General features: G+C 41.2%; 2 protein-coding genes across 4 annotated transcripts in view; one reads left to right on the top strand and one right to left on the bottom strand.

The window, feature by feature from the left end:
- Window positions 1–17,255, bottom strand: part of LOC117419935 (brefeldin A-inhibited guanine nucleotide-exchange protein 2-like) — a 34,797-nt gene extending 17,542 nt beyond the window's left edge. Inside the window, exons 1-13 of one of the 2 annotated variants that reach the window (XM_058991172.1) lie at window positions 17,189–17,255; window positions 9,625–9,655; window positions 8,975–9,098; window positions 7,529–7,675; window positions 6,239–6,418; window positions 5,190–5,481; window positions 4,902–4,994; window positions 4,214–4,365; window positions 3,678–3,811; window positions 1,984–2,218; window positions 1,593–1,692; window positions 918–1,057; window positions 110–218 (exon numbers count right to left, since the gene is read on the bottom strand). In XM_058991172.1, the coding sequence (XP_058847155.1) occupies window positions 110–218; window positions 918–1,057; window positions 1,593–1,692; window positions 1,984–2,218; window positions 3,678–3,811; window positions 4,214–4,365; window positions 4,902–4,994; window positions 5,190–5,481; window positions 6,239–6,418; window positions 7,529–7,675; window positions 8,975–9,098; window positions 9,625–9,655; window positions 17,189–17,225 (1,774 nt within the window). In that variant the 5' untranslated portion in view covers window positions 17,226–17,255. Of the gene's footprint in view, window positions 1–109; window positions 219–917; window positions 1,058–1,592; window positions 1,693–1,983; window positions 2,219–3,677; window positions 3,812–4,213; window positions 4,366–4,901; window positions 4,995–5,189; window positions 5,482–6,238; window positions 6,419–7,528; window positions 7,676–8,974; window positions 9,099–9,624; window positions 9,656–16,953; window positions 17,139–17,188 lie in introns of those variants that run through there. The other variant, XM_058991171.1, reaches the window with a different exon arrangement.
- LOC131698616 (partitioning defective 6 homolog beta-like) overlaps window positions 17,189–20,761 on the top strand; it is a 28,913-nt gene continuing 25,340 nt past the window's right edge. The window contains exon 1 of one of the 2 annotated variants that reach the window (XM_058991177.1): window positions 17,189–17,309. In XM_058991177.1, coding sequence (XP_058847160.1) covers window positions 17,289–17,309 — 21 coding nt within the window. In that variant the 5' untranslated portion in view covers window positions 17,189–17,288. Of the gene's footprint in view, window positions 17,310–20,056; window positions 20,407–20,761 lie in introns of those variants that run through there. The other variant, XM_058991175.1, reaches the window with a different exon arrangement.

The raw sequence follows: 20,761 nt of genomic DNA, 5'->3' as shown, positions 1-20,761 counted from the left end.
GCAATAATAATGAAAGGTATATTTAAAATCCCACCACTTCTTGTAAAGTGTCCTGATTGTTAAGTCACATGTTACTTTAGTGAGTACAACCAAGGCACCAGGTTCTTACCAAGATTGGCCTGAAGATTGGGGTTTACATAGACGTCTTTACTCCACTCCACCATACACTTCAGTATAGAAACTAAGCACTCAAGACCCTTCTTCCGCAAGCTTAATTCCTGCAAAAAATTAAAAATAAATAAACTGCTTTTACGAAAGAATATATGCATACATTGCTCTTCAATAAACCAGATTAATAAATGACACCCTTCTCTGTTCCTTTCAGTATAATCACCTTGACTAGCCTGTAAAGGAGGTATTGTGCAGCTGACATTGATCTGTTGAAAAGGCCGGCAAAAGCCATCTCTCAAAACAAATGAACAGTACATGCTACGGCAAGTGGTGTAGCAGCGGTGTCGAGTCCAAAAGGAGGTCAGGTAACATTTGAATAAAGATACACGGTTGTCAGTATTTATGATCGCCATTATTATTCATTTTTATTTTGGACAAATAGTATCGTTTGAAAGTTAGTCAAGTACTTAGTTAACTAGCAGCAGTACTATTAATGGTGTTGACATTGCCTTTGAGAAATCGGCTTCAACCCATTGTCCTTTTTATTTAACCACAAGTTTAATACTGATCCTGGCTGTCTCAATGCAATTGTCTTATTTTTACCCCACCCTTGTACTTTGATTATTCTCATTTCTCTGCAGTAAAGACACCGAGTGCTTAGAGATTTATAGCTACAAACTCTGAACTGTTTACACAGACAGTAATATTGATCCAGGTCATTGCTTCTCCAGCTAACTCCCCCTTATATGTTACGGGCTACTGGATGAACAGCGTGGCATCTGTTCTGCTTCCAATACAGTACATACCTGAAGAGGAGTCATTCCAAGCTCATGCCCACTTCTGCCCTGAGCAATTTTTGACAGATCATTCACAAGTCGTTCAAAGATGTTAGCAGCATTTAAATCACAATCATAGTTTACATAAATATCAACAACACACTGGGCATCTGCAACGGGAAATAAAAAGTTACAGATTAAAAATGACATACGTGCACGTTCATTACAGACCCTTTCAATGTTAGTCAGGGGAAACTTCGTTTTCAGTCTTTAGAAATCAAGCTAGACTCATTTTGGACCCAGTGATTTCTCAGGTACCAGGAGGAGACCCTCCCACAAGTTGAACTTTAGTTGTTGGACAGAGACAACACCAGTAAGGGATCTGAACTGAAACAATCACAGAAAACAACTCTGCGCCGACTGCAAAGACAGCATCTCAAAGCGTGGGGTCTGTATGTTGAGTGGTGGCAGTGAAACTGTTCATTTTCACTTCTCACCATCAGTAATGCTTAAAAACCATAGACCACGTCCGTGTACCAAATATTCACACAATGCATTCTATCTCTATATCCCTTAAAACGTAAAGTTAAATCCTCTCATTATGGCAGCCAAGTTAAAAAATAGGAATTGTTGAGCCTGTGTGTTAGTCAGTCAGGTACATTCCTTAAGCATCAAAATGCTGAAGAGGTCTATCACTGGACTTACCTGCACAGATCCTAGTTAGGGTCTGAATGACCATCCACTTGTGTTCAAATGAACTTGAAGTCGTCTCCAGTATGGTTAGGAAGATCTCTCTGAAGAAGACCTACAGATGTGAGGAAGCTCAAGTTATTATCAACTCAACACAACAGCATGACACCTTACTCTCTGACAGTAAGGTACTATCTATCTATCTATCTATCTATCTATCTATCTGTCTATCTATCTACCTATCTATCTATATGCCTCTTTTAAAATTGCATATATAAGAACTGCATTTAATAATACACAAATGCCCCCATAGCGAGAATTCATATGTATAGTCGAACCCCATGACCAGACTTTATATTTCATGTTATAGTTCCTCATTATATATTTATATACTATAAATATGTACCTCTATTTGCATCTTTAGATGAATCTTGAAGTTTGAAAGGAGAGTTAGGAAAATGGCTAAGGACAGCTCAAACACATCTGGCACAGAGGAGACCCCGTTTTTGGACAAGGCCACGCACAGATACTGCTTGATCGCGTTCACAAACATCTCATGTGTTCTGAAAACCGGCCCGGCGCTCTGCAGCACCGACAGGAGAAGCTGGAGGGACACGACCTTCGAGCGCAGCTCATGGGACCTGAAAACAAAACGGGAACAATAGGGATTTAACCAAGACTGGGCAGTGGCATTCATAAAACTATGAAAAAGTGAGCACACTATTATCATCAGTTTGGAACACTCCCAGACAGTGTTTAGGGCATCATACAAACAAATGCATTGGGTTCCAATGAATAGTTTGTTCTCAGCAATTTCATATTATAGTGTTTATACTGTAACAGCTTAACCATATTTTGATGGTAGAAGCAGGTTAGAAATGAGATACAATATTCAAAGTGTTGGCCACTTCACAATCAATACATAGTAAGTACTAAGACATTATTTAAACATGAACTAAATGAAGGTCCAAAGAGCACATCAATATGTAGTGTAGGAGTAGGCACCTCCGATCCTGGTTGCATTGCAGGTCTAATTAAGACCTGGACAGTGTTTCACTGGCTCAGTTAAATAATAAGGGCGTGGTTGGAACAACCTCTGATGGAGTGTATACAGAATGATATACTTGCTTTATTTATTTTTTTTCTTCTTTTTTTTTTAAATTTAGTCGTCGCCAATTATTTTACCCCGGTTTTCACCCCAATTTAGCATGCCCAATTATTATCTGTATCCTTGGCTCACCGCTCACAACCCCCCCGCCGACTCGGGAAACGGAGGCTGGAACACGCGTCCTCCAAAACGTGCTCCTGCCAAGATCCACAGCAATGCCACCAGACCTATAGCGCCGGAGGACAACACAGATCTGGCGGCTCCACTGCAGAGCCATAGGCGCCCTATCGGCCACAGGGATCGCTGATGCGTGGTAAGCCATGGATTCCCCTGCCGACCTAAACCCTCCCTACCCAGGCAGCGCTCAGCCAATTGTGCACCGCCCCCTAGGAACTCCCGGTCATGGTCGGCTGTGAAATAGCCTGGATTCGAACCTGCGATCCCCAGGCTATAGGGCACATCCTGCACTCCGCGCGGATATACTTGCTTTAAATCCAAAGCCCAGCAGTAGAAGACCTTGGCGATTCCACTTGCACTCATGAAGGTCATGTGACTCTGAACTCGATAGGGTTTCAATAGAGAAAGGGCTTTGTTCTCTCTGGGACAGGGGAATCTGCTTTGTCATGCTTTTAATAGGCTGTACTAGACTCTGCTATCGCTTTTATACCACAATACACTTTTGTAAGAGTTAGAGAGTCTCTCATCTGACAAGGTACATAGTTTGCAAAATAATTCCAGTGCATCGTAACTAATATGAATTATTCCATTTGTAACGGGAGAGGTATTTAAGACGCTGTGCTAATTGTGTTCCACCACCATAAGAGAGTTCTAGTGACATTTCCGCCTTATAACCACTTCTGTTGTATAAAGGGTTGCCCTACAGGGGATCTGTGTGTGTGTGTTTTGCAGAAAGCCCATGATAAGAAGAATGCCTTCTCTAACCCTGGCTTGTCGTGTGCATTCTGTCGACATCATCATCCAATCTTACTTACTTTGGGTCGGGAGGCCCATCAGAGAGTGGCTTCATTGAGAGCTTACAGAGAGACCTGAACACAAGGAAGGCGTCCTTTTGCAAAATGTGAGAGAATCTGGCAGCAGCAGCTGGCCCATGGACTGCATCAGGGTCCTGGAGAAATAAAACATTGTTGTACTAATTTGATGTCCACCGTGATCAATCTCAGCATCTATACAAACCATGGGCTCTTTTCTATAAAAAAAGGACTGACTTATGAAAGCCCATTTATTTTGAATTCAGACAAGTTTGCAGATGAAACATTTTCAGCTGTTTTAAACAGTGTTAGAAGTGAATTCTCATTTTCTTTTTTATAGAGCCCCAAACTTGTTTTTGTTGGTTATAAACTTCAATAAAAACACAGGGACAATGAAAGGTTTTAAATATCTGATGACTTAAAGTCAGTGCTGGCATACTTTGGTCATTTTGACTTTCTTTTGTTTCCTAAGAGAGGGGAAGCATTCCAACCTCTATAAAAGGTTAAAAAAAAACAAAAAAAAGACATGAGTTTGGTACCAGGATATCAGTGGACAAGACAGAGGCTCGGTCATCAAGGATGCCGTTTGCTTGAATAGCTTCGGTTCTTCCAGCAGAGGGGGCTGTGTCTTTGTTTTCTGTTTCTGGAACAGTCTTTTCCATTTCCATTTCCACTGGCTGCTCCTCTGAACCTAGGAAAACAGAATGAAAATGGAGATCACTTGCCTTTGGGAAGCTGCAAAAAGGTAAAAACTGGTCATCTTCACAGATGCATTAGCAAGAGGAAATATACAGTACAACCCAGCTTTAGGACTAGCTTTTGATGGCAAAGAACACGTATGTATTTTGTATTTGACCTGCCGATCCAAATGTATTATTACCTCAAATCACTGACAGGGTGTTCTTATATATATATATATATATATATATATATATATATATATATATATATATATATATATGTGTGTGTGTGTGTGTGTGTGCAGGGGCTTTCCGGCAAACCCAGGTACTCTCACTCTAGCACAAGATATTAACCACTCTTGTGAGCAGAGTCGGGCCAGTTCCTTTTCCTTTGAAGGAACTGGAATGGGAATTGTAATTGATTAAAAGGGAATGGGAACTGATTTTAAAAAGGAATTGGAATTGAAAAAAATGGATCCCTAACCCTGCTTGTGAGAGCCGTTCCAGACCTGGTATTCCTTTGTGTTCATTTATCAACTGTCCTTACCTTTGTCCATCACTGTCCCAGCATCCTCCTCCACTAGCACCGGAGCACCCCGAGCAGTCTGGCTTTCTTCTTCATACGATGCTTCTGGATTTTCTGGAGATAAAACACAAGCTTATTATGGAAGAACATCACATTTGAGTAGGAGTAAAAATGGGATCAGACCAATTTTTTTGTTATATACATAAACATATTTACCCAGAAATGAAAAAAATTAATATTCAGATCATATAAACTGTTGTATTCAGATGAATATATTACTCTCTTTCCTCCAGCAGCCCTGTGTTTTACCTGGTAATTTGGCCTCCTGCCCCAAGTTAGCCTCGTTCTGGACTGCCCCATTCTCTGGCTCCGAGTCTCCGTTCTCCTGCTCTCCGTTCTCCTGCTCTCCGTTCTCCTGCTCTCCGTTCTCCTGCTCTCCGTTCTCCTGCTCTCCGTTCTCCTGCTCTGCGCTGGTCTCTGGGGTGTCAGGCTGCTCCGGAGGCTGTGCCCGAGTGAGTCTGGGCGAGTCTGAGACAGACGGCATCACTGGAGACTGCTGCTGCCTCAGCCTCTCCTTTTCTACTTCTCTTGCTTCCAATGCCTGGTAGAGGTGGTAGGTTCAGTTTAATTTCCTAAACATTTCAAACTTTTACATAGTTGGAATGTTGGTAACCACTCTGATAACCCAAAAAAGAATATTATTGTACACAAGAAAATACTGAGTGTTAAATAAAGAACTGTCATTGTACAGTTACTGCTGTAAACATCTATAATTCACACTGCTGAGGACCTGAAACAAAATTCAAAACATTAAACTAAAGAAAAACTATGAAATACATTCAGGAAAAAGTATTGGCATGTCAGATTCAATGTACTGCATTACAAAGGATACAAAAATTATAACACATTATTCCAAGGCAAGTTGTTCCAAGAGAAAGTCAATGTAGCATAATAAAGAAAACTCTGGAGAACAGTGGTGCAGGTAACGTGTGTGGGTGTGAAAATGTTTAGAGGCAGCTATGGGGTTAAAACAAGGGCTGGAGTGATTCTATAGAGTTTAGAATGGTTCCGAATACCAGGCGCATTTCCATTACCTGGACTCAGTTCTCTAGGCATGAAAGCTTTAACATTCTCTTAAAAACCAAAATCTGCACCTCATTTCTCAATGAATAAGAGCAGCAAAAATCACATGATCAATAAATCCCTTTCAGTAAAAAAATGAAGCTTTTTTGTTTTTACATCACGTTTACTGACAACCTATCAAATGTAACGTACACGTGTAGCTGTACATGAATTAACCAGACAAGTCAGACAGACAGATTTCCTTTGCAAAGACGGATAATAAAATCTGTATTCACCGCCTGGCTTTCCATTCGGGCAAAGATGACATTGAGCATCTGCGTGAGCGTGGCTTTGGCCGTGGTCTGGTTGATGAGGTTTCTACTGGCCAGGTAGATGTTGTAACAGGTCCGGACAGTCAGCAAGATGGTCCCTTCGTGGATTTCAATGTGGGGAGAAGTCACCGCAGTGAGAAGAGCCTAGGAAACCAACAGATCACAGCTTTTACATGAAGACGTACAGTAATGTGCACCTTTATCAGAACACCCCATTGCTTCTGTAGGTTTGATTCGCTGTGCATATGAAATCAAACCACTGGAACTGAAAATCTTGGCAAATTCATGATTGTTTACCAGATTCCGAAGAGTCAACGCCCCGGTTTGAACCATGAAATAGAAAAACAAATGTTGCTCTGTGCATTAATGATTCCATATATTGGGTTGTAACTCAGGCATTTTTTTGTATTGAACATTTTAATGCTATAGTGCTACTTTGGATGTTAATGTATTATTTGGTGTTGTTTTTTCACACTCGACACTGCAATTTCTTACTTACAGAGATTATGTAAAGCCCTTTATTTTAGTGGACCGAAAATGTCACGTGTTTATATATTTTTTTAAATGTAGCGACATCTAGTCTAGTGTTTTTCACCTACATATGTGCTTTTTCATTGCACAATGTAGCTTTAAAGTTTAATGTTTGTTTTCATTTTTGTGAAAATATTTGAAATGACAAAACAGTGGTTTATGATGCCTAATTAAAACACAAAGTGGTCTGACATTTTCACACACGTGCCTATTGTTTCTATAACACTGATTACTCACCGAAAATTGAAATTCTCACACCCAGAGGTTTTTATGCAGGTAGGTAAGATATAAAGGATGCCTTTTTGGCCATCCATATTCTTGGAATAAGGACAGTACTCCATGAACGGTCATGGACTGCTGTGAGTTGCAACACTAGATGATGTCAAATGCATGGCATAAGAAGTTATTTACTACAGTAACGCTCCCTCATTTCGTCATCATCAAATCAAGTTGTCTGCATTTAAAAATCATACTTCTGCTGTTGAAAGGGAAATTAAAACCACGCGTTAGGTTTACAACTAACTAGGTTTACAACAGGACGTTTTTTTTATTAGTGATCGTGAACTGATAGAACACAAGACCCCAAGCACCTCTATATGTACAGTGCAGTCTGTCTCGGGCAGTTTCCAAGCGCTGTATTTCAATCGGATATTACATACTCCTGTAGATGCATGCATTGCTTCCAGGACTCAAACAGAGATTTAAAAACACACGATGAAATACCTTAATGATCTGCAGCTGGACCCCTTCGTCTGTCTGAGGTCCTTGGAAGCAATTGCAAATGGTCTCTAGAATCCGGTCTATCAGCCTCTTCCCTGGAGCCCCGCTGTCTGGGGCATTGCCAGTGATGTGACCATATGCTATCAGTTTCTGAGAAAACAAATCATGGGTACTTCAAGTAAAACAAATAAAAACAGAATAACTAAATACAAAACGCACAGCTTCAGAAAGTTCAGATTTGTAATAAAAACGACAAGCCGTTAGTGCAGGTACTTGATGAGTCTCCCTTTTTTGTTGAAAAATGAATTTGAAATTTGTGGATATGCATCCTCACCCTTATAAAAGTTTACCATAGTAAACACATAGCAACGTGTAAGAAAGGCTACTGAAAGCATGGTAGAGCACAGGGAAACATTGTAAAGAATAGCCAGGTTTGGCAAACCTGGGTAAACTATGGTAAATGCATAGTATAGCCGTGGGAAAAGCATGGGAAAATACCGTGGCAAACTTCTATGTGTGATCCAGTGGTTAAAGAAAAGGGCTTGTAACCAGGAGGTCCCCGGTTCAAATCCCACCTCAGCCACTGACTCACTGTGTGACCCTGAGCAAGTCACTTAACTTCCTTGTGCTCCGTCTTTCGGGTGAGACGTAATTGTAAGTGTCTCTGCAGCTGATGCATAGTTCACACACCCTAGTCTCTGTAAGTCGCCTTGGATAAAGGCGTCTGCTAAATAAACAAATAATAATAAGGGAAGCAGGACTCTATAATAATAATAATAATAATAATAATATTTATTTCTCAGCAGACGCCCTTATCCAGGGCGACTTACAATTGTTACAAGATATCACATTATACATTATTTCACATTATACAGATGTCACATTATTTTACATACAATTACCCATTTATACAGTTGGGTTTTTACTGGAGCAATCTAGGTAAAGTACCTTGCTCAAGGGTACAGCAGCAGTGTCCCCCACTGGGGATTGAACCCACAACCCTCTGGTCAAGTGTCCAGAGCCCTAACCACTACTCCACACTGCTGCCCCTATACTCTATACAGCTCAGTCAGATATTTCAATGGGCCTTTCCATTCAGAGTGCTGTTCAAATGCGTTCTGTTGTTCGCTCGTTTGTCTGTGCTTTCTGATCCCAGATAAACCATGCAAGACTGGCCTTTCCAAGTGTAGTACAGAAGCAGGTGGAGCCAACACTGCTAAAGGGCAGCCACATGGTTTCTGTGGGAACAGGAATCATAGCCACGTAGTCAGAAAAAGAAATTGCTAATACAAAATTCTCATTCCCAGTCAGGGATAATGGTTTCCAGTCTCTGATATGGATTTGGCGCAGTGTAACAGAGATCTGATTGGAAATGCACACAAGAGGACAGGCCTGGATCACAGAGGGTTTATATACTGCATGTTCACTTCATAGAAAGGTGCACAGTACCTGCAAGCAGTCCAGAGATGTGCTGACCATACGGGGAGATTTGGATTGACACGCCAACTCAAACGGGAGAAAGTACTTATCCGCTTCAATAAAGCTGGCTTTGGGCACAACCACTGAGCCATCTCTGTAAGGCAATGGTTTCCAGTCAGTCCAATGGTTTCATAAAGCTAATCACAATTAGATCATTCAAAACTGAATGGCTAGAACCTATGACTGTCTCCAAAACTATCATGCAAAGAAAAGCCATGCGGAAATGAGGTCTGAAATAAATAACACACGTTCTACTATTTCGCTTCTTTCTAGGGTATTTGAGAGGGGAGACACTGGGTTTATTTTAGTATTTACTGGGATACAAATTACATTGTTTTACAGCTAATTTAAAACGAAAGAATATTAAAATATTCATTTAAATTATGAAATAATATCTGAACATGAAAAAACTATCCTAATCCCAGTACTAAAATATATACATTATATAAAAAAAAAAAAACACTATTTCATACAACATAAATATCTGCCGGCTTTCCATTTTTCTACCACTTTACTATTTTTTCACAGTAGGCTACAGTAAGTAATGTTACAGGTATGAAAAGCACAAAAAACATTTAACATTTTAATGAGTAGCTAAGATTTGAGAATGGTGTACTTACTTTTGTTTTTCCAACTCGACTTTTATTTCATCTGTAAAGGAAAAGAAGATGGAATCAGTGGCTTGCATGTGTATACTGTACGGAGCTCAGGAAACACTATATTTGATGTGCTTTACTTTTCTTAAAAGTCTGTTTTTACTGCAGGGGACCATTATACCAACATACAGCTTATCTTATAATATACACTAGACCCTGATATTTATGCAATACAGGCAACTGAAATTTGCTAAAGAATGTCCTAGCCAAATTTCATCATGATCGTGTACCTTATACAGGTCCCTACACCACTACAGTAGCTGTCCCCAGAATTTGACAGCTGACCGAAAGTTCAAACGATTTCCATTTTACATCAGTTTCATTCTCTCTCCAAACTGACTTTTGCCTATGTCATCCTGAACTGCTCTCAATGAAAGTGCACCATCCTCTTGGGCATTTGTAATGCTTCTCTATTGTCTTGCATGCAAAAGCCCACACATTAATCTGTCAGCACAGCGCTTCACCAACACAGTACACAGCAGTGTGTCTACAATTAGGCTTCTGGGGCAGTGATTCAGATGCTACTTGTGTTTTGTTTTTGGTAAAGGAGACAGTAAATTTATTTTATGGTCATTCTAGGTCAAGTGGAGCAGGGGAGGGTTGCTCGACCCTTCAACTCAACTATTTATTTGGTTGAAAGCCTTCAGACACCATGTGGGTGGGACAGGAGTTAGTTTACATGGAACAGCACGTGCTGTACCCTGGAACCCTTTTTCTTAATCACATGTGGTTTATATCACCAACCACTAACCACAAACACACACCCCTAGAATCTGGTACAGTAAATGATTTGTAACACACTGTACTAAGCTACGAAGTTAAAATCCATGCATCAAGATAAATCTGAAATGATTTTTCATAATATCCTTTTAAAATGTAGGCTATATAAATCTTCAGATCTATAAACAGGGTATTAGAATGAAAACTTGAGAAGCATTTTAAAAGGCGTGCATTAGGAGATAAAGCGGGCACATCAAGGGGAGTATAGAAGACCTAGAGAAGTTGGCTCTTTGTCAGAACATGGGTACAAGCAGTGTTTCCAGTTTCAAAGGGGCGTGGTACTGTGGCAGATGCTTGACTAGCTGGAGCATCTGTATGCCAAAACACAACTGAAACTTCCCGCAGGAAATCATCGCACTGTAGCACCGCTGTTAAAGAAAGGCAAACTGCTTTCAGAACTGCTGAACGGTCCAAGCGACTGACAAAAACTGACAGTGGAAGATGACAGCTGCAGAGGACTGCCAATGGGAACTGCAATGCATAGGACAGATTCCCACCAGGAGCCGAGTCAGGAACTCCTTACATGGCTTACATGATGTTTGTTTAAACTCCTGTTAAATACCAGACCATTACGAAATATTTATCCTTTCTAAGTCAAATATTTAAGCATTGCACAAAAGAACAAATGAACCAGGCCGTTTATACATGCTTAGCTGATTAGAGTAACTGGCTGATACTGTTACCTTTCAGCTGACCTAATTAGTTACCTGTGACGTCAGAAACAATTTCTTTATAAATAACCGCAGAAGTGGAGATTACGATTATTACCAACTATAAAGGCCATTTATTAATCATTCAAGAACCATTTACAGTTTTTTGTAAACACCTCTATCACAATAGGGAAACAATTTCAATATATATTTGGGTTTGCAAAAAAAATGCATCATATTTCTGTACTGTTTCCTGTAAAACGTTATTAATTTATAAAAAACAGATACAATAAAACAATTCTGCTGAGGCACAGCTTGCTGATGATTTATAACCGCTTACTGCAGTTCACAGTAACACAAAGGGAATGTAAACAAACTGGATGGCCAACATGTTCTGCTGTTTTGAAGGGTAAATTACTGAAGAATACAGTCACCCAGGATTCATATTAAAGTTTAAAACTCTGCATGCTAGTGTGTAGCATTGCAGATTTAAAGTCGGTTCACATTTTTATTTATTGAAAGCATCCTTTTCACAATTCAAATACACAACCTTCCAGACAGCATAATAATGTAAATTATTCTCTACCTTCTCCTCCCTCCTAAACCCTCCCCCCCTCCTCCTCCTCTATCTCCCCTGATGATTTTGCCTCCTTCTTCTCTTCTAAAATCTCAGATATCTGCAAACTATTTAACATCTCTCCCTCCCCCGCACCCCCTCCTGCTCCAACCCCTACACCCACTGCATCCCCTACTAACTCACCCTCCTTCTCCACCTTCTCGCCCCTCTCAGACTCTGACCTCTCCTCCCTGCTCCAGGGTCACAAACCCACCACGTGTGCCCTGGACCCCCTCCCCACTCACCTCTTTCAAGCTGCTGCTCCTGCTCTACTTCCCTTCATCTCCTCCCTTCTCAACACCTCTCTCCTTTCTGGTCTTTTTTCCTCTGCCTTCAAAAAAGCCTCTATCACTCCCCTCCTCAAAAAACCTACCCTTGACCCCACCTCCCTCCAGAGCTACTATCCTGTCTCCCTCCTACCCTTCCTCTCCAAAACCCTTGAGCGGCCTGTACACCGCCAGCTCTCTGCTTTCCTGTCCAACCACTCTCTGCTCGACCCTCTCCAATCTGGCTTCCACTCTGCTCACTCCACTGAAACCGCCCTCCTGTCTGTCACCAACTCACTAAAGTCTGCCCGAGCTGCCTCTCTTTCCTCTGTCCTAATTCTCCTCGACCTCTCTGCTGCCTTTGACACTGTTGATCACTCTATTCTACTATCATCTCTTGCTGACCTGGGGATCTCTGGCACTGCTCTGGCCTGGTTCTCCTCCTACCTCTCCAACCGCACTTACCAGGTAACCTGGCGTGGAGCAACCTCCACACCTCGCCCTCTCTTAACAGGAGTCCCCCAAGGGTCAGTCTTGGGTCCTCTCCTGTTCTCTCTACACCCACTCCCTGGGCCCCCTCATCGCATCCTATGGTTTCTCATACCATTTCTATGCTGATGATGCTCAGATTTTCCTCTCCTTCCCCACCTCTGACTCCACCATCCCCTCCCGTATTTCTACCTGTCTGTCTGCTATTTCCTCCTGGATGCACTCGCATCACCTCAAACTCAACCTCTCTAAATCTGACCTCCTTTTCTTTCCCTCCTCCTCCTCCCCCTCCTCTGATCTCTCTATCTCTGTTCCTCTGGAATCTTCCACACTCTCTCCCTCTTCCTCCGCTAAGAACCTCGGAGTCACCCTGGACCCCTGCCTCTCTTATTCCCAGCACATCTCCACTCTGGCACGCACTTGCCGATTCTTCCTGAGGAACATCCGAAGATTCCGACCCTTCCTCACCAACTATACCACCCAGCTCCTGGTCCAGGCCTTGGTACTCTCCCGCCTAGACTACTGCAACTCCCTCCTGGCTGGCCTCCCTGCGTCCGCCACCCGTCCGCTCCAGCTCATCCAGAACTCTGCCGGCCTCCTGGTGTTCTCTCTGCCTCGCTTCTCCCATGCAACTCCACTACTCCGCTCTCTCCACTGGCTCCCGATCACCGCTCGCATCCACTTCAAGACTCTTGTACTAGCCTACAGATGCTTTGACCAGACTGCACCCAGCTACCTCCAGACCCTCATCTCTCCCTACACCCCCACTCGACCCCTCTGCTCCGCCTGCACTAGAAGACTGTCTCTACCTCCTCTACACTCTCCTGCCTCCAGAGCCCGCTCCTTCTCCACCCTCGCTCCGCAGTGGTGGAATGACCTTACCACAGATGTCAGGACTGCCCAGTCCCTGACCACATTCCGGCGCCTCCTTAAGAATCACCTCTTCAGACAGCACTTGTAGAACTCCTCTGTTTTTCCCCTGGGACATTTATCACCCATCCTTAAATGCGCTTTACTTGCTCTTATCTGCCCCCTATTTTACTGCATTTAATCCTGTACTTCAGAGTACTATAATCTGCCAAGTGTTTAATCTGTAGTATTTTGTATTTACTCATATCCTGATGTAACTATCACTGACACTTATTTGCTGTATTATTGAATTGTATTTTGTCACACTTGTACTTGCTTGAACCAAAGTCATTGTATTTATCTTGTTCTTAATTGTATTATTACTTGTACTGTGATATTTGAAATGTATTTGCTTACGATTGTAAGTCGCCCTGGATAAGGGCGTCTGCTAAGAAATAAATAATAATAATAATAATAATAATAATAATAAATAATAATCAGTGAAAACACGCTTTTCATCAGCATGAATTGAAAACTGAGTACACAGAGCAGAAAATTGCCTTTTTACTCCTGTAGAAATGCATCCAAAGATTAGCCTACTGTAGACAGAAGGCAATTGCTGAGGATAATTTGTGAACTATCTGAATCGTGAGCAGGTATGCAGTATATGAAAGGTAAAGTAATGTGTATACTGGAGGCACTAACAGGGTGTTCTGTAACCCTCACAGGGAAATGGCAAGTGGCAATTCTTTCCCAGCTTGCCTGGTACTTTGCATGGCAGGTGTTTCTGGTCAGGTCTGTTTATCAATACCAATCTGCACAGGAGATCCACAGGAACCCTGAGAATCCTCCTTTCCTTCAAAAAATCGAACGTATTGTTTTTCTGATACATTAAGTAAATAAAACCTCACCCTGGATCCTTAGCTCAAGAGTATGATGTAAATGTAGGGGACTGAAATACCAACAAACTATACTGCCCAGGGTTAGAAATGTCCACTAGCCCTGCACCCAGTCCTGGCTTTCAGACCTCCCTTTGTTTAGGTATATTAATGAAATCCCTGCTACATCTGCTGTGAACGGGTCATGCTTGAGTAATCCTCACCTGCGAGTGTGTAGGTTCACTACAGTATTAGGAGTTGTTCATGCAGCTATAAGAGAAGAACGATATGTTTAACAGGGGCTGCTCAAACTCCTAGAATCGTTTCAATAATACACTTAATTGATGGTAGTTTGGAAACCCAGGACCGGGGGTAGGGCTAGTGTGAGTTTCTAACACTGCTGGCTCTCTGACCCAAAAGAGAAAATATTTTCTGTTTAGAAAGCAGTGGATAATGCAGCCCAACTTTCTTTCTCCATCTCCGACAGATCATTTACCTGTAACGTGTTTAGACAAAACCCATAGCATACCTTCATTTAGTGAATTCCGTAACAGATCAACACTGATCAGACTTTGCCACAGAAGTTTTCACCAAACCAGTAGCTAGCATGTATAGTCCTTTAGCAGCTGGTTTTACACATGCATGTTTGGTGTACCAGTTATCAGTGAACGAAGCCAATGGAAAAATAATAAAATTAAATACCAACTCGGGGTGTAACGATAGAATAATGTCATGATACGATACATACTGTGATATACAGCCCCTAATATGATACCTGCGATGGTCCTTATGGGCTAATGCAGGGGTCTCCACCTCTGGTCCTGGAGAGCTACAGGGTTATCTGGTTTCCGTTTCAACCAAGCTCTCAATTACTTAATTGAACCAATTATTGGCTTAATTGGTCTGGATTAACATGTGTTCTGATCTAAAGGCACCTATAAACCCCCCTGAGCTAATGAATTATAAGACCACATTATTATTTAGTGGAGGACTGTTTTGTTACAATACACACATTTAATGAGATGGGGAGATCATGTGTCAGCTATAAAAAATAATGCAAGAACTATAATGAACAGTGTTGTACTTTGGTCTTGTATCACAATACAGATGATACAAACCTCTTACAAGAAGATATATCATGTAAAGAAAGTATCACGATGCGTCACTATAAAGTGAACTGCTACACCCCTATCACAGTACCAACTGGAGAGCCTGCATTTTAACACCCAAATGTGCTGTTCACTGCCTGCTGGAGGGTGTTCGTGTTAGCCTACAGGTAAGCTGTATTTAACAGGGAGAATTAATAAAATACAAACAATGGAAATACTGCTGATGAATATTAAGCATGCGTTGTCTTCATTAGAGCAGTGAAAAATACACGGAAGAGTCACTGAGAGGGCGTGTTGTTGAGTTGTATCTCAAAATGCTATCTGACGTGTCATGTGCAGTAACAAGTCTGCAAAGTGGTGGAAGACTGTCTGATTGAACTGAAAATACAGCAGTGGGGTGAGACTACTGTATGCACACCTTTTAATTAGCAGTGGAAAAAGATGATAATTATAATTATAAAATTACAATTACAGGTTCAATTATGTTAAATCATTAATTACGTGAACTTAACAGTTTGATTGCTGCCCATTAACCCTAACTCCCCTTGTTTACTGAACACAGTAGTATCTAGAAATGTATCGTTTTCCTCTCTCCCAAAATAGGCAAAATATAAAGAAGAATGGCTAAGTTTTAGTCTTAAAATTGCTTAGTTCTGCACGATGTCTCTCCCACTGAACGGGTTGGTTAAATCTGCTGTATGGCGTGCTAGTCTACAGCAGGATGTTGGACAACCAGTTGTATCCTCCTAGATTCCAGGAAGGCCAGGCCGGAAGTCCCATGCTCCAGTTACCTGCACGGCACTCTCTACTGACACACGCTAAACCTGTTCAACCGCCCGACCAACGCGGAAGTAAATGGCAGGTAAAACGGGCTTATCAAGTCGCCCCGCTTCTACACAAGCCGTTGTTTTAAACAACGTGTATATCGTATTAGATACGGTATCTTTAATCAGAGGAACACAGTGAAAATATCTCCAGTGCCGAATTGCCACGTTAACCAAGTCATTAAAATATAAATGACTCGCCTATTGTTGTGCAATACTAGCACACGCTCTATCTAATAAACGCATAGTAACGATGTATGCAGAATTGTATATCGTATTAAATACATGCAACATACCTTTCAAAAACAACTGAAAACAAGTTTATATTTTCTTGCATATAGCATATACATTAGTGGTATACACTTATCATATGTTCAATGTTTACAAATCAATAATATGTACCACATCTATGCCGTACATTTCTCTTAAGATCTTGAAAATTGCAACTGTATTAAAAAAAATACAAATCCATAATAATAATAATCACATTTCCGTGTGTACAAGTTTCTTTCCACGTATTAATTTGCACTCACATAACTTCACAATGTTTACCATAGCATCTGACACGTAAGTATAAATAAAGAACAGCTAACCCTAATACCTCACGTATTAAAATGAATAGTGTACACTGCTGAACTGTGTATCTTATTCCCCTAAAGCTGCACCACTGGTAAGGCCTCTGTCTCTTTGCAGGTACAGTATTAAGCAGCATTAACACGTCGAATGCGACAGCGTCAGCATAAACAGCTGTACATGAAAACCAACCAAACACAATCGGAGTGTCAATGCAGTATAACAGCAATATTAATAATAGCGCAGACGTGTTCCTTACCGAGAGCTACCTGGCAGGTTTTCCTGAGCTGCGAGTGCTGAGCTCGCTTCACCTCCTTGTCGGAAAGGATCTTCTCAAGAGCCCGGGACAGAAACATGCTTTTTGTTTTACAGTGCGCGGTCTGCTCTTGCATTGTTTGGTGTCTCAAAACGTCATCGTTGAACTTAGCTCCGCGTTAATTAATTTATTTGTTTTAATGAAATCAACTCCACACAGAGAGTGAAGGTGTACAGACCTGCTACATCAGCACAGCGCCGCCATGTTGGCAACATACGGTCACGTGACTCTCAGCTGCTTCCATTCACTGCCGAGAGGGAGAGAGCACTGTTGTTGGTATGGTGCTGTCAATTGTGCAGGTAAGTGTACAGACCGTCGACCTTTAAATATCTGTCCCCTTTCGGCTTGTTATAAGAATATGTATATAAAATTCAGTAATGTGTATGCAGTCCTGGCTAACTGTTCCACTGTCAAAGTCTGTCATTTCTGCTGTCTTGCACATCGTGACTGAAAGTAAATTGGAACAGAGAGGTGCAACCTATATTTCAGACTATATGCCAGGGGTTCCAATTGCATAACACAAAAGTGTGCGTTGCATGCTGCAGGTGTGTGTTATCCAACTACTGTAAAGAATTTGAAGAGTAGCTATAACAGTTCTACATAGAAACTGAGCTTTGATAGGATAGAAATGGGAACATTTGTGAAAACAAAAAATAATGAAATAATTAAGAGATGTACTTCATACTTTATTGGAAGTTTCCCAGATCTCTGTCATTTCTGTATTCATTTAATCTCTAAACTGGTTGATATTTTATTATAGCATAATTCCTTTTTGCTGTTTTTACTTACAGTGTGTCATTAGTCACCCAGTTTACAAATATTTCAATGGGAGCTGCTTCTGAAATGACTCCTAAAAGCTTCATTTTACCAGGTGCTGTATTTTTATAAATGACCACTAGGGTGTGCTGGAGTAGTTATTAGCAGGGTAAATAACGCTCTGAGCAGAAATAATAACAAAGAGAATTACATAGCAGGGGTGGCCAAAGTGGGCTCTTCCACTCCTGGTCTTTGTTCCAGCCCTGTTCCAAACTGTTTAATTGAACCAACTAAACCTCCATCCAGACCCTGAAGTAGTTCATTATCTCATTTTACCTGTTAAACCTGGAGTGGAATTGCCCTCCAGGACCGGGATTGGACACCCCTGCATCATAGGATATTAATTGGTTCTGCATGCCACTCATGTCGATAGCTATTCTCCCTGCAGGATTTCTATTGTAAATACTGTGTTCCACTTCACTGTCAGATCCAAGCTCGCTTTGCAGACTCAGTTTATGAGGCACAGGTTGCACTGCATCATCATTTAAAACAACCAAAATGATCTGCTAGTGGGGCAAGACGAATATATTGGTTTCAGAATATTTATTGCAGTGCTCATGTGAAGAAAACAATATACCTCTAAAACACTAAATGCCATATATGTTATCTTACTGCAGATGAACTCCTTGGAAAGTGAACCATATTTTCTAATAATCACAAGTTACAATATATGAAGTGCTTTTTATTAACTGTGAGATGAAGTCATTAATGCAGCAGTTACAGTAGTGTAGTACAGTATTTGCCATTTATTGAGCTTTGCACACAAAATAAATATAAATTGACTACAGAAATCAGTTATTCATTTTTGCAAACTCATCTTACATGAAACTAATTCAAAATTTTTAAAAAGGCGATGTCTGAAAGTGTCTTAAAGCTCATATTTAATATGGCCACTCTTGGCATCAATAACAGCTTGGCCTCTCTTTGGTATAGTTCAAATTGGCAAAGTTAGTATAACATTTTCAAAGGATTTGTTTGACTCGCCACCAAGTGTAGTTGCAGGAAAGAACCAGAAGGGGGTGCACACACTACCCTTTGCAGTTCTGACAGAAAAAGGCCAGTTTCCTTTCGCTGTCAAGGAGCTGTGTGTGTTCAACTTACTGTGGTCTCTGGGGCAACATTGATGACCTATAATTCACTGTATTATACATTAGGTGATGAAATAACTCACACAAAACACTTTTTCCCCCTGGTGCTGCATATGAAAAACTCCAGCTTGTGAGGCTGGATTTAAAAAAAAAAAAATAATTCAGTATGCAATACAGAAATGGGCATTACAGGGCTAAAGTATTAGTAAAGGTAATTAGGAAATATAGAACTGAAAAATCCATTCTGAAAAGCACAAAGTCCAGTATTTAAATGTGTGATTTGTATTTAGGGCAATTATTTACCATGGTGTGGTTATGGGATTTGATCAGTTGCTTTATTGATTAATGATTAATTAGTTGTAAGTTTAAAAATACCTTTGCATGTAACAAAACAACAATGTGTTAATGACTTTGAATAATACACACTTTAATTGAAGTGGGTTCCAATGTCTTCAGCTAGAATACAGCACAGAATGGAACAGCTTCATGACGTCATTTATCATCTCCATATTGCTGAGCTGTGCAAGTTGGCACAGATGAGAAGGTTTCTATATGGAATAATACTCTCAATGGTTCTACCTAGATCCCTGTTGTTTTATATTGTACCTATTCTAGAAATCCCTGTTCTGCAGCATGTTAGTTATACACCTCAACTAACAATACAGGGGCTCCATAGAAACCATATGATTTAATACAGAATACCTTTGTACCATGGTATTTTACTAATGCAAACTTTCTGAATCTGTACCATCACTGCAGTACTATTTTGTAGGGTTTCAGTGAAGGTTTCTAGGTTGGTTTACACTGGTAGATTTGCACCGCTTGAGAAACATTCCAAACAAAAAATACTATTACATAATTATACTACAGCATTACAAATTACAGCTCACTGGCCACATCCAAAAACATAACTATATCTCCTGAGAGACTGTAGGTCAAAAAGAGGAACAGTTGGCCTTCTACAGCTTTCATACTCACCATGCATTGTGCACCTGTGTGCCTTGTAATTATGAAACTTTTGTCCATGCGGCACTTCAAAAGGTTACCTGCGTGTCCAAGCAGGCGTTGTGGCGCGGGCATGAAGCCGGCGTGAACGCGCATTGTGGAAACGAGGCTGGTGTGCGGCAGTTTCTTGGGTACAGATTGCGTCACTGTGTGTATGTGTGTGCCTGTCTGTGTGACTCTGAGAGAGAGTTTAAAGCAGGTTGTCAGGCGGAGGCGTCCACATTGTGGGGGACGTTAGGAGAAATTACCAAGTAGAAACCAAGGAGCGAGAACGCGAATGAGGCAACGGTATAATACGTGAATATAACAAGTGAGCAGACTTCGAGTACGACAGACAGCGGAGAGAGAGAGAGAGAGACAGAGCGAGCCGTGGGGGATAGCCCTGGTGAGGGCGAGCCTGTTACATCGAGTCGCGGATCTAAACATGAATAAAAACCACCGAGTGCCGACCAACAGGTCTCTGAGCGCTGTGGAGGTGAAGAGCAAGGTGCGTAGCCGAGTTACCACAGTTAAGCATTTCCGATTTAGCGGTAGCTGTGTCAGACTTATTTATCGGTTGTATGTTATTGCGCAGCTGGTTCGATTGTTTCCCCCACAGCGGGATAAACTAGACTAGTTTTGTGTACACACGACCTGTCAGTGTCGGTCATATTTAATTCCCTCACCGGAACGATCAGTTCCCATCTCCGGCCAGAAAGAAGAGGAATTGTGTGACATTCGGAAATACTCATTTTGTATCTAGTTGCAGTATTTGCTGTTTGAGCCAGCTACACATCAGAAATTGAGGATTCAAACTTTTACCCCCTAAATGTGTATTGAAGCAATGACAGTAAATGCATTCC

Source organism: Acipenser ruthenus, chromosome 18 (genome assembly GCF_902713425.1).
Source record: "Acipenser ruthenus chromosome 18, fAciRut3.2 maternal haplotype, whole genome shotgun sequence".
Taxonomy (NCBI): domain Eukaryota; kingdom Metazoa; phylum Chordata; class Actinopteri; order Acipenseriformes; family Acipenseridae; genus Acipenser; species Acipenser ruthenus.
The sequence above is the reverse complement of the archived record's forward strand: the minus strand, read 5'-3'. Positions and strand labels throughout refer to the sequence as shown.